The sequence below is a fragment of the Fusarium mangiferae genome (genome assembly GCF_900044065.1).
Source record: "Fusarium mangiferae strain MRC7560 genome assembly, contig: FMAN_scaffold004, whole genome shotgun sequence".
Lineage (NCBI taxonomy): Eukaryota > Fungi > Ascomycota > Sordariomycetes > Hypocreales > Nectriaceae > Fusarium > Fusarium mangiferae.
The window spans coordinates 1,514,666-1,528,599 of NW_024573924.1; the positions used below are offsets into that span (position 1 = coordinate 1,514,666).

At 49.2% G+C, this 13,934-nt stretch overlaps 4 protein-coding genes across 4 annotated transcripts; 2 read left to right on the forward strand and 2 right to left on the reverse strand.

Moving 5' to 3' along the window:
* Positions 1–578: 578 nt before the first annotated feature.
* Positions 579–3,566, forward strand: FMAN_09063 (uncharacterized protein; the record flags this gene model as incomplete). The annotated part of the gene is made up of 3 exons (XM_041829861.1): positions 579–790; positions 843–1,237; positions 1,291–3,566. 3 exons carry the CDS (start codon positions 579–581, stop codon positions 3,564–3,566), a joined length of 2,883 nt encoding a protein of 960 aa, XP_041680582.1.
* A 2,443-nt stretch (positions 3,567–6,009) lies between these two features.
* On the reverse strand, positions 6,010–6,712 carry FMAN_09064 (putative vivid PAS protein VVD; the record flags this gene model as incomplete). Its single annotated transcript, XM_041829862.1, has 3 exons — positions 6,010–6,414; positions 6,470–6,604; positions 6,659–6,712. 3 exons carry the CDS (start codon positions 6,710–6,712, stop codon positions 6,010–6,012), a joined length of 594 nt encoding a protein of 197 aa, XP_041680583.1.
* A 2,564-nt stretch (positions 6,713–9,276) lies between these two features.
* On the forward strand, positions 9,277–10,451 carry FMAN_09065 (uncharacterized protein; the record flags this gene model as incomplete). Its single annotated transcript, XM_041829863.1, has 2 exons — positions 9,277–10,200; positions 10,251–10,451. 2 exons carry the CDS (start codon positions 9,277–9,279, stop codon positions 10,449–10,451), a joined length of 1,125 nt encoding a protein of 374 aa, XP_041680584.1.
* Positions 10,452–10,920: 469 nt separating this feature from the next.
* FMAN_09066 (uncharacterized protein) lies at positions 10,921–13,008 on the reverse strand (the record flags this gene model as incomplete). Its single annotated transcript, XM_041829865.1, has 2 exons — positions 10,921–12,492; positions 12,550–13,008. The coding sequence occupies 2 exons, from the start codon at positions 13,006–13,008 to the stop codon at positions 10,921–10,923; spliced, it is 2,031 nt and encodes a 676-aa protein (XP_041680585.1).
* Between the last annotated feature and the right edge of the window lie 926 nt (positions 13,009–13,934).

Sequence of the window (13,934 nt, forward strand, 5' to 3'; positions counted from 1 at the left end):
GGCTCGCCGTCCGTGACACACCGTCTCGAAATGATGTGTTATCATTTATAGTGCTCTATGCTATGTAGGTACTCTGTCGATATTTTTTCGTACACCGCATTGTCTTGGGAGGATCTATCAAAATTCATTCTAGAAATATATCTCAAGTACTTTGATGGAGTATTTACGCCTTTGTTCCTGGATCAACGTTTTGTTCTATCAAGGCAGCTTGTGTTGCTATTTGTTTGGTGGGGCTGAGTTCTTTTGCGCTTAGTGAACATTTCACTCTATCAACATTCACCCAATGAAGGTATTGGTAATTTAGTGATAGAGCTGCATCAGTTTTGGTTTAATCTCATCTTTTGTTAGTATTGTAATCTCTTATGCAGCATCGAAATTCACAGTCTCACACTTATTTGCCTTCTTCCTCACACTCACCCTCTCTCTCTCTCTTATGCTGACCAAGCCGGCCAAAATTTTCCGACCTAAGTCACCTAGCTCCGCCAAAATTTAGCCCACCACAACCTCACCCATCAAATAGTCTGGCAGCCACAACTTGTCAGCGACTGTGTTTGGATGCCATGACGAGAAATGATAAAATGACCCGACTTCCCGACAACGTCAATTTGCTGAACGAGGCTCACGAGAATGGACCTGATGAAACCATCGAGGAGCGCTGCTTCGCTGCCGCCCTCGTCTGTCTTGAAGGCCACTACACTCAGTCTCCTCCCATGGGCCCTCAGACAGCAGCTAAAGTGAGCTCTATGATCACAAAAACATTAGAGAAAACACACACGATACGCAAGGCCCGGTAAGCCTCAGCCTCGCTTTCTATACGGGCCTCAACACTGACGAGCGTGCAGCGAGGCCATCTCAAGAAATGTGGCGATTTGGATCTGGCTCACCAGAATTTTTGCAGCTGCCATACCGAGCCTCACCACACGCTCTGTAGGGCCGCTGTCGAGCCTCAACGACCCAGAGAAGGGCGTCACTCCCCAGGAGAGTACTGCCTTGATTGTTATGAACCATGCGACAATTAAGGAGGACATAGCGACTCTCATCAAGCTTATGCATATTGCCAGGAATCTCCTCGTGAATGCTGAGCCCGAGGTGCCGCAAGACATCTGCGCGGCGGTTCACTTTGATCAAATGGTATACCAGACCATCATTCTCTGTGTCAACGTAACGAGTAAGGGCTACGACGGAGAGATTCTCGATGAGAACCAGAGATTAAAGCTCGGTGATGTCACAGAGCTATGTATGTATCCGCGGTGTCGAGACACATACCCCCACACTGACAATAGAATCCAGACAAAAAGCTGCTGGTGACTTCTTTACAGCAAGCCCACAACTGGACTGCGAAACACGACAGGAACAAAATGTCTTTTTGGTTTGACGTCCTATTTGATGATGACGGCGCACTTTCGGGTCCCGAGGAGAGTCTAGGCGATGGCTCAGGCTTCCGCCCAGACGTGGCAAAACGACAGGTCCAGCACTGGCTCGATAGGAACTCCAAGCTATGTGACACTGCCAGGAAGCTGCTCAAAGATTACGCCCAGAACCAAGCCTCGAAACCACCCGGCAACCTCGCCCCGATTCGACCTCTGGCCTGGAACTGGCTCCCGGATGGCTCTGTCGATGTTCCTGGAGATGTCACCAACACTGAGGATAAGATCAACCCGGTGTGGAAGCCCGATGAGACGGACAAATTCGAACAAGATCGTGCATATGGGCGCGTCTCGAGAGAAGTTGACACCTGGTGGCTGAACGCCCGCGACCCTAATTACGAAGAATGGCTAGTCCTGATGCCATCTGTGGAGTTTGCCCAGAGCCGCCTGGAACATTGCCGCAATAATCTCGTGCATCGATATGCTCACTCTTGTGGAACAGACCACTCGCCGCCGCCAGGTGTTGTTGAGGAGGAAGAGCTCTCGGAACACGAGCATTGTCATCACTGTGAACACGATGATCATGAGCATGATCATGAGCACCATCACGATCATCACCACGACCATCACCACGAGTGCGACCATGACCATGACGATCACGATCACGACCACGATCACGACCACGATCACGATCACGACCACGACCATGAAGATGATCAGGAGTGCGTATGCCAATGTGATCACGACCATGACCATGAACATGATCACCACCATCACCATCATGATCACGATCATGAGTATGCTCACGACTACGTGGAGGATATCATGGACGAAGAAGACGCTGACGATGATGAATCTTATGGAGAGGGGCCACTGACTGGTCTGCTGACTGAAGTGCCCAACATTTTGGATCCCAAACAGATCGAGGCCCTGCACATGATTGTCAAGTCATGCATTCTAGACAACGCCGGTTCAGGGTTGACTCGAGCAGGCGAGAACCTCCAGAAGACCAGGTGTCGTATGTTCCTGGCCCTTGACTGCGGAAAGAGTCTCCTCAGAGAGATGCTAGTCTTCATTGCCGTCTGGGAGAAGGATGAGCAGTCTCTCATCTTCCAGGTCACTACTCAGATTGTGGAGGCCCTTCATCACAGCGCCTTGATTCCATATGCCTGGAACTCGCTCCGTATTCCCAAGGATATCATCTCGCCCGCTCAGACAGTCCTTCTACGACTTGTCAACCACATGTTCAGAGCTCGGATAAACAACTCAGCTTCTCAGGAGACAAAGGACAATTCCCGTGACATCAAGCTCGTTCACTTTTTCTTGAGTTTCTTTCGAAGCCGTATCGTCCCCGAATGTGCCGCTCTCATGCATCTTCAAGCTCAAATTCGGGAAGAGAATTGCGATCCCTCCGAGTTTCCAGTGGATAGTTGGGATATGGAACGTGCCAAGGATGGTTTGGCTCAGTACCTCGATTTTCTCACGACCGTTGCTGAGATGTTGGACACTCGAGCCAAGTTGATCGAGTGGGAGGCCATCTACGACCTTATCACAATCTTGACTGGGCTGGAGGCTGGAGTGCCCAAGAAGCCTCTTATTGAGCTCCCCAAGCGGTCACCTCGGAATGACAGTGACGGCAACCCCATGGTTGAGCGACCATACGCCGCTACGGAAGATGGACTCCCCCCCTCGCCACCACCTCCTCCTCTGCAGGAGCCAGCGCATAAGTTCCCCTGGTCCGGGATCAAAGGACAAATCTTTACCATTATCGCCACTCTCTTACAGCCGCCTCAAGGTCAGAGCAGCCCTGGAAACCCTGATGTGCAGATGCAGATGGTTAAGTATAACGGAATTGTGCCTCTTCTCAACTGCTGCGCCTACGACGACCACAACCCATACGCCAAGGAGCGAGTGACGATTTGTCTCAAGTGGCTGCTGGATGGCTGCGAGGCTGCCAACAACTTCTTCCGTGAACTTGTCAACCTCTCGCCACCGCCTAACCTTCGACCTGCCCCTGGCGGTACCACCGTGTCAACGATAAGGGTTGATGGTATCCAAGGCGAAGTCAAGGTGCAGGTCCGCTCGAGTACGTCTGCACCAGGCGAACAGGACACTAATGACATTGTGGACGGAGCTGGCAGGATTGATCTCAGCCAACCCAGTGGACGAGGCAGCATTGAAGATGATTTTATGGCATAAATAAGTGCCTGTATATTTGCCATGAGAAATATGAGAGAAATTTCACATGGCATGGAGGTTAGCATGGCGTAGGGTGTCTGGAGACTACTGCGTAAATGGTTGGTTGGACTTTGGTATTTGTGAGGCATCTCAATCAGAGGAGTTTAACTCAAGGGATGAGATGTTGGACCGAGTTTCTGTTTTCTACATAAGGCTGGAGTTTGGACAAATACAGAAAAGTTGTGCTTATCAGGGATATCTGGGTTTGGGCTTGCATAGAATCATTGTGAGTAAAAGTCAAGCTCTTGGTTTGTTGATCTTTATCATGTTGGACAAGTATTACGCATAATACCAAGCACAGTTCAGATGAAACATCACATATTCCCGACCAATCATGATGGGTATGGCAGAAACCTCTAGGTCATCAGCAGTTACAATACTGTTCGTGCTTAGGCAGCATCTAATTTCCAGTACCAGAAGCTTTCTAGGCTAAAGAGCACAATCAGTCTCTTGTTCAAGATCTGGGGCCGTGATATACCGACGATACTTATCTAGGGGCAGTCAATTGATAGTCTACAATGAATTAACATCTTTTGATTCATGTTGATGACCAGAACGGTCTATAGCCAACTGTTACTAGGAAATGAATCACAAGTCATGTCAGTGTCTTTCTGCCATCTCTTGCTTTCGGAAGCCTGACATTTCCTCGTGAGTATCAATGCAATATCAATTCAAGGCATTTTACAGTCTATCAATTTCGGGTTAATCAGTCTTCTCTATTTGCGGCCAAACTGACGAAAAACAGGCAATGATAGAAAGACGCTGAGTTAACTTGATTGTCTGAGAGATCAGAAGATCCCAAAGGTGTGACCGCCTGCCAAGCAATGTCCCACCCTTAAGTAGGCTATAGACTGACCTTCAGAGTCCGACTCGTTAGAGCGTCCCCCTTGTCAAAGGTCCGACCCAGACAGCTTCATATGGAATGCATAGGACGTGTGTTTCAGGGGTGTTATCATCAAATCTTGCCACGAAGCCAGCAGTGGAGACTTGTTGCAAGACGTGCTCTAATTACAGGTAGTAATAAACAAATGTCCAGCCTTGGAAACATGTTATTTGTATGAGTGCCCGTCAAGCAAGTGCGTAGTCACCGCACTTACGTGATGGCTCTCTGTCAGTCTCTGAAAGAGATGCCTTGGTATGCTTAGACCATCGACACCACGTACATTAGCAGTGTCCACTGACTGGAGTTTGCGTTGCATATACACATTAGTAAAATCATCAAGTTCCCTGCTGAGCTGATAGCTCTGACCCTCCTAGTAACTTGCTGAAGCAATCGCCAAGTTCTGACACAAAACTTTATTTGCGCCTTTACCAAGTTTGGCAGTGACAGAAAACGTCGGGGACCCATTTTGCTATCCCTTGGACCTTTTTTTTTGAGTTTTTGGGCATCAGTGTACAGTGAGAGTACAGTATTGGTTTGACCTGTCAAGCCCTTGGCTCGATCTCGTGGCATGACAGGGAGGCCTGGAGATCGAGACAAGGGTCTTCGGTTGATACGGGACAATCACAAATGCCGGCTGATGAACAAGAAATGCTGTTGGTTCAGAATGTTTCTTGTTTGTATGTATTTCCATGATCTGACAGCGGCGGTCAGATCGTCCACAGCATCTCCAGATACTGTATCCCATCGTATTTTGTCGTGATTCCACGCAACTCTGACTCAGGTCCTCGTGACCATCTTGCTTCACCCATCAAATCGACAACACACAATGCCAAGCAAATCAAATCAAATCAAATGCGTATATGTATGTACTCCTCCTGCGCCCAACATGGTATGCTCGTGCCTGACAGCGACGTTTATGGTAAACGAAAAAGAAAAAAAGAAAAAGTCTTTTCCCAACCCACGTTGCTGTACTATGCAAGCCCGAGCTTGATTTCCAGCTAATAAAATCTAAAAATCCAAAAGTCTTACATGGGAGCGTAAATCATCAGACTATGATAAGAAAAGACCAGAACAGTGGGAACAGAACAACAACGCTTAACCATTTGTTCTAGTAAAAAGAAATGACCTGAACACCTTGAAGTGCTTCTCCTACTAGGAGCCGTGAATGTGTTGACAGAGAAAGTAATATGTCAATGCAAAGGGTATCGTAAATATTCATAAATGCCTTAAAGCAAAGAGATAGCGGAACTGGGTGAGCACCTCCAAAATCCACAGAGTGGAATGAGTGCAAGTCAAACAAGGATCTCGAAGAATGCTGGTAGACCAGGTTTGTATGCCGATACGTGTAATGTAAGAAGTTGGTGTCGTTATTGGAATTTCGTCAGAGGAGAGCCCCTGTTTCGTTGTGAGGCGCTGTATGATGACGTCGTTGGCGGTTCAATATTGAGACTATCACTGTTGTTGTCAAATCGTCGTCGGCAGTGTTATCGAACACTACAAGATTGCGGATGGCTTAACTACTCAGTCCATCTCGCTCAGAAAGCCGATGCAGTAATGACGGCCAGTTTCATCGACAGGAACGGGGATTATGGTGAGAAGGTTGTTGAATGGCTGGCCATATTTCTTGTAGTTGGTGACGGGGATCTGAATCTCCCTTCCAGCACAGACGGCCTGACGCATGCGATGTGAAGCGACCTTGTCTGTACCCTTCCTGTCGAGAGACCGTTCATGCCCTGGTGGCGCTTGGAGGAAGCGGCAGTTTCGCCCAAGAACCTCACGAGCCGTGTATCCAGTGAGTTCGGAGAACGAGTCAGAAACATAGATGACGGGGGCATCGGCCTGGCCCATGTCGCACACGACAAGAGCGACCGAACAGTCCACCGGACCAAGAACAACTTGAGGGTTTGGTCGGCCCATGACACGGAACTGTTTGATTGTTAGTGGCCTGTAGGCAGATTAGTGATAGTGTAAGTCGGCTCACCAAGATGGACATGATGTCGATCCCACTGGGAGCGTAGAGCCCGGGGTAGATGACGGGGTCTTGAACTCGACGCCAAGTACCTGCAGAGTTCACTGTGCCGTCAACATTGAAAGAGCCCTCTTGAGGAAACTCATACTACGGAAAAGTCAGTGGGTGCCACTTTGGACAAAGATCACATTCGAAACCTACATTGAGAGCATTGACCTCCCAGGGATTCATAGCTGGAACTGTCTTGGACGCCATGGCTGAGCAGTGAGGAGAGGGCGAGCGTGAGGATGGAAAGCCCAGAGGTAGTGTTGAAGAGATGGCACGCATGGAAGCTGTCATGTCGAGGATAACGGGAGATATGAGTAAGGTGATATATAGGCCCGGGCCCCCGTGTCCTCAGCTGAGGTAGCACCAGAATAAACGCGGTCAAGTATGACGGAGTCAGTCAGCAGCGTTGCAAGATGTTGGAGTCGTCAGGTATCAGTCGGATAGAAAAGCTGGAAGCGGATAGGTTGCAAGTTTGAGGGATGAATGAACTGGCAGGTAAGCGAGGAGGAACTCGTGGATCGTCCAGGATGCGGCTGGATAGTTATCCCAGATGAGGCGCCAGAAGACAGTCAGACTTGTCAGGGAATAACTGTGCGGGCGGAGCTTTCAATGGTTTCCAAATGCGAATGCAAATCGTGATGGACCCTGAAAGGGAACTGACAGAGACGGCGGATGCTTTGGGGTGTGGGTGATGACGATCCGGTGTGAGTATAGATAGTCTTGGTATGGTCCAGGGAGTTGCTCTGCTGTTTATGGTGTTGAACAGCAGCTGCTGATGTTGGGGGCGTCAAGTAGAGCGCATTTCACCGAGAATGAGGAGAGGAGCATTTTCGCGGATGAGTGGTTGTATTTTGAGCATGATTTGCACCTTTTCTTGAGTCCTGGGGGCTTGCAATACAGCCTCATGTTTGCTTCAACAAACAGCCCAGCAGTGGTCAAACGGCATTGAAGCAGGGGTCTGGATACCACAGCGAGGTGTAGGCGTAATACGTACGGGTAGGGGTAGAGAAACCCAATTCGTAGGGTCTTGTTCGATTGGTCCAAGGTGCTCGATTCTCATGGTCCCCGAGGAGTTGAAGAGATCGCCAGCAACAGTCTCGAGACACAAGATCGGTACCCATCGACGAGGTTCTCCACTTTAGTCAAGGAACGACCTGTCAGATTGGTGAAACGTAAAGGTACGTACTGCTGAGATCGCTAAGTACTTTGAACTAGGCCTCTGGATCGGTGCAATGGACTGTATCTAGTCGTCGGCAGTTTTCTTAGTCAATCAAGCCAAATACCTACCTACACAGAATACCTACAGTGCCTCACAATATCTATCGATTGTCATTTGGTTTGTTTCTTCTTGGCGTTTCGAATTCGATTATCGTATGCAAGAGATATTGATCGCTCCCGGGTTGTGTTTGTGTTTGTGTTTGTTTTTGTTTTTTGTTGTTGCTTTTGTCTACCCATCATCACGATGACTTCTTCACAGCATCGACAATGCGCCAATATCAATTAGTCGTCGGCCTGGGCTCGATTGAATCTGGAACCTCCTCGCTAACATGAGCAACACATTTGCGTATGCGTATGCGCATGCGCATGCGTTGTTGGCCAGCCTTGGCCCATTTCACAAGCGACCGTCTTTTGCATGATCGATGCGGTAGCCGATGCGCGATGCACAGGTCCAGGATGAGAAAGAGTTTGTTTGGTGTTGAGGCGCGATGGCTTGCTAAGGCTTCGATGCGTGGAACCAAGTCTTGGTTGCCGCGATCAAACACAAGCACATTGGAGGCTTCCGTCTCCCCGCCCGCCCTATTTTCTTTTTGTCTCCGATTCAAGACAAACGCCTCAGACAAGGATTTCACTGGTCGGTTTTCGCCAACGACCGCAGACATCGGAAAGTGCATCGAGATGTTGGAGAAGGTCCATGGCCACGTCCATGACTACCTATGACTATGACTACGACACCGTGCCTGGTCCTTGTAGAGTCTAGACCTTTACCATCGTCACCGGTGACGCTGAGTGGGTAAGGCATGTTGTGAGCCGAGCCAGGCTGGGCTGAGTTGAGCTGCTGGGATAACCCGTCCTCGCTTCTGATGAAGCTGCAGTTGGCGTCGATGCATTCATTGCCTTGACACTGTCAGTTGGTCGCTATTCTTGCGATTTCGTATTTGATGACTGCGGTGTGTTTTTTTGACGGTTTATCACACTCGCTCTAAATGTCAGATAGTTGACTCTCATTGATTATTCTCTTCATTCTATCAGTGTGATATGGATCAATGACGCTGCGATTTCGGGTTTCAGATGGAGGGACCGTGATTGACGTCGATTCCAGCCATTCTTCAGATCGACAGGCGCTTGGGTCGAGCCCCTTGCTCTTTTCGGTTCGTTCGCGAAACATTTCATATTGTCGTCTTTGACTTTTTGTGACACTCAATTCATCGAGATGTCTCTCCGATCCATGTTGGTAAAATATTACAGTACCGTTTGGGCACCTGCCAACGAGAGCCACAGCACACAGGCCTTCAAAACGGCCAAATCAAAATGGGGCTAGGGTGAGTAGAGTGGAGGTATAGGGTAGGCGATGCACTCAAACCCAAGGTAGGTGGGTAGGTAGGTAGGTACGGATAGAAAGACAGGCCCACTCACCCATGTGAAAAATGTCGCGTCTCTCTTTCAATTAACGCGTGTCGCGTCGCTAACAGAGACTACACTCCACCAACTGCTCAAACATCAATGCCATCCCCAATTGATTGATTATACAGCTGCCATATCAAGATCCCAACATGTCTCGGAGAGCCATCAACCGCACTGGTAATTCATCCACAGAGCTACCTGCGTACGAACCGCCAGCATGTCCACTCACTGACACTGCTCGCCGCAAGCTGCACGACTTGTCAAACAGCCGCTCAACAGCCGCATATCAACAGCAGATCAACGAATCTGTCCGATTACTTGGCTTCAGCGTCAGCGATATACACGAGCGATTGCGCATGCAGCGCGAAGAGTTGTCCCGTCTAAAACTTCGGAGAGAGGAGAAGGGGACAGAGAAATCTGAGGACGAGCTACGCCTCGAAGCTCATCTCCCTGAATTGGAGGAGCGCATTAACACACTGACAGCGGCATCGGAACAGGCAATTCGTGATATGATCGATCGCAGAGCAGAATTGGAAGACGAAGATGCCATGTTCAGCGAGTTGCATGACACGGCCAGTGCTGAAGCTGCCCAACAAAGACAAGTGGACGCCCAACGAGGCGAGCAGGACGACGAGCAGGAGCCCCTGGGTGCAACAAGCCTACTCGAACTCTACAAAGAACTGCGCCAGAAGAAAGACACTGAATATACTAAAATGTCCGCCCACCAGCGTTATGCTCTCAATAACGACTACGCTGGCTTCAAAAAGCTGTGGCACGATGCTATGGCTGGCGATGAGGGGCCTCCACTGCCCGATGCCTCACGCTGGTTCACTGCCGATGGCGAGCCTATCATGACCAGTGACGTCAAGGGAGCAGGTGCCGGGGTAGGAGACGACGATGACGATATTGCCGTTGAGCGCGAGGTCAAGAGCATTAACTGCCCTTTGACATTACAACCCATGAAGGATCCTTACACCAACCGGAACTGCAAACATACATTCGAGAAGGCCGCTCTGCTCGAGTATCTACCCATGCGAGGAGAGTCTCAATGTCCACAAGCAGGATGCTCACAGGTCCGCTCACTCTCCATCATCCAAGTGCTATTGACTTACTTGGTGTACAGAAATTCACGCGTGCGCGATTCGACCACGAGTTCTTCCAGGACCAAGCCATGGCGCGCCGTATCAAGCGTGTTCGTCTGGCACAGCAGCAGCAGGAAATGATGGATGAAGAAGACGAAGGCGACGGCGACGACGAACTTCGAGTTAGAGGCTCACAGGCTGTCCCCGGAAGGCCGCTCAAGAGGGAGAAGAGAAGAGAATGACCGCGGGTTTAGGTCAAATTTGCGATTTTGTTCACTACGAAGACACGATAAAATGATACCCCACCAGTGTTAGACCTGATAGAAACCAATCGAGCAATTGAGAGCAGTCTTCAGATGCTACACATAGGTATGTAATCGAATGAAAATTGAAGAACAGAACAGCCCAAGAGAATCATAGGACTCGAAGAAATCAAGAGCGCATTCCAGGATGTGCTATATTTTACTCTATAGATATTATATATACGACAATGTAGGGTATCTCGAGTCTTTCAGTACCCCCTTATGCTATTTGGCTCAACGCGCCTTATCCGAATAAGAAGCATCCAATGCAATGCTTTTCCAACCAGTGCTAATTACCATTACCCACAAAACCTTGGGGGGTAACGTCATGATTTTTCTATTACAATGTTCTCTGCTCGTGCTGCGCAGGTGCAACAAACAATACAGTGTTCCCTCATACTTGGGGAGCTCATGCAACAGCCTGCAATACCAATATGCCAGCAATGGCAACCACTAGCCCTGAATTGGGCGGGTTCCATGCTGCAGCATCAGGTGTTTCAGTTGCTGTATATACACCGGTCATATCTGATGTTGAGCTGGGATCTGAAGTTGATGTTGTTGGTGTCTCCGTCGTCTCTGCTTGCAGCGGCCAATCTTCCTTCGAGGTATACAGTATGCCATTGACCACAATCCCTTTGTCATCCTTGACTAGTTCCTGGGCACCCTCATCGCAACTGCCTTGGAAGTTCCGAACGTAGCACGTAGGATTCAGTTGCTTAGGAAGATCTTCAGTATGCGTCGCATTGGCATCGCCTGTGGTATTATACGTGGCGGCATCAACGTCCTTGCCAGTAGAAATCGAAGTGCCCAGGATGATACGAGCAAAAATCTGGAAGGCAGTCTCAGGCTGATAAGCAGGCACGGCGTGGCCTGCTTGGTAAACACGACTGAAGGATAGGTTGCCGAACTGACGAACAACACCACCAATGTACGAATCATTGACAATGATGGGTGCGTATCCAGCCTCAGGATACCGAATGCTGTATTCACCGCCTGCTTCGCTGGCCAGGCTTCGCGAAACAGCTTCTCCACCAAGCCAATTGCATATATAGTCACGATCTCCGTATATCAGGGCAATCCGTACTCCTGAATTGAGGAGAGAAGCTAGACGGGCGATATTGCCGCCACGCGCCTGATCGCCCGTGGATTGGAACTCGAGATTGACGTTTATGTTGGTCATTGTAAAGTTGATAGGAGAACCGATAGCTTGTCGCACAGTGTCTTGATTGAGGTATTCCAAGAATGTCATAGGTGGGAAAGGGTCGGCAAGGGGCGCAGCAAGATCGTACCAGCCACGACCTGAACTAGAGTAGGCGTTTTGAATGTCATTGCAGCTACTTTGAGCCTCAAAGCAGATCTGATTGATAGATTCCTCGTTCCCCTCGCCCTCGGGATCGCTGACTGATGCATCGGTGGCGCATTTCTGAAGAAGATCGCGACAGCCGCCTTCAGCAGAGAACTTGTCGAGATTGAACTTGGCGTCGCTATCAGATAAAGCTTTATAGCCATATGTATTGTCACTGGCAAATGTTGGATAGTAAGGTACTTGAATCTCCATATCAACGCAACCATTGACGATGCCGAGAGAACTGAGATGGACGTCAATGGTTGAATTGCGTGGTAACTCCCCACTCTCTCGGCGAGCGTTTTGCTGTACAAAAGTTTCCGCGAAGATAGGGCCGTAGCGACCACCATAACTTTCGGCAAAGAGGTTAATGCCAAGTGAGCTGTTGCGAGAACGCGAGGCAGGCTGGTATTGTGGGAACGTGGTCAAGAAGCCCTGGACCATATGCCAAACGGCCATGGCAGCGGTCTCAGTAGTATTGGCAGTAAAATTTCCATTGTTGGAACTGAAAGTGCCATTGCGAACGAGCCATTCTGGAAGCTCCGGATAGGACCCTGGAGGCTCAGTAACATTTTGACTGAGAAAGTTTATTGTGCCGTTGGTAGGCGTATCGTACGAAAAGCCGACTTGGTTGGGCTAGAAAAGTGCACATGAGCTCTTGTGAGTTGGCGAGGATACTCGAGGTTTACCTACCTGATCGATAAAGAGCATGTTAGAGGCTCGATCCCAGCCCCATTCTCGCACAAGCGTCTCGTATTCATTTAAACCCTTTTCGACAACTTCACAAGGCCCGTTGCCGGTGAAGAAACCATAGAGTGAACTGGATCCTGGTCCTCCATTGAGCCAGATAGTGAGACTGTCAGTCCGCTCACGAGCCTCAACAAACCAAAAGAACAGATTGGTTGGATAATCCCCGGGGACCGACACCCAACCTGTGTACTGCTTTTGAGAGTCGAATGCTGTAGAACAGACGCCTTCGGGAGTTTTATAAGAGACAGTCACATCCCGATTTGCTGGTGAACGAACGACTGTGAGATTACGCGCCTTAGCATCAGAGCTAGGGATGAATTGTGCGAAGGACAGAGAGATCAAGGTAGAAACAACAAAAAACCGTATATAAAGAGGCGAATAAATGAGGCGATGAACCGCCATAGCGGCGGAGGAAGAGGTGAGGTTTCGTAGCAATGCAACGACCAGGTATTTCAAGAGTGGTGAGAGGGTACGGTAGGAGTCGTCGTCATCCAACAAATAATCAAACCCATAGCAAGACAATAACTAAAGGGTGAGACAAGTCAAGTCAAGCAAGACACCAACGAGCGATTGATTGAGACAAGAGATGCCGAGACAAAAACAAAACAAAACAAAAAGACGGGCTGATTTGGAAATAAACGACTGATAGACAATGAAATAGAAACACTGGAATAGTTGTCAAAGAACGACAGTCATCGTTAGAAATGGTACCTTGAATTTGATGTAGGTAGCTAGGAGAAAGAGCAAAAGGCCGATCAATCCAGGAGGAGCCCAGGTCAAGTGGGTTCCATTCTGACGGGAGTGGAGGAACCGTTGCAGCTGCAGTTACGGGGCAGCCACTGACTCCTCGTTTCTGCCCTAGCTACCTACCTACCTAAGGTACTGCCATGAACCAGGCCTTGCACTGTATTGGAGGTTGATCATAGGGCGTTTTGGACTCTGTCAGCCCTCTTAATTAGCGGAGTCTGCCCTGGCGCTCTCGGCTAAGGCATTGGATTTTAGTGGGCGGGGTTGTCTCGGGTGGCTGTGTGTACGTACAGTACCGTACCTCGTAATTGTCCGGTCAAGAATATCAAAACATGTGAAGACCTTCTGATGATGGATGTCTCTTAGATTCGATTCGCTGTTGCTCGGAACAAAATCAACAAATAGATACCCGATGTTCAACGAGAGGTACTGTTTGTTCTGTACGAGTTGATGTGCAACGCGAAAACCTGTTAACTACCCAGTAAGCTGTAAATCCTTGTTAGTGGTAGGGTGATCCAGGAGCATGGAGCTGTATCAGCTCGCACAGCCGCAACATGCCTTGAGATGTTACTGGTTCGGTG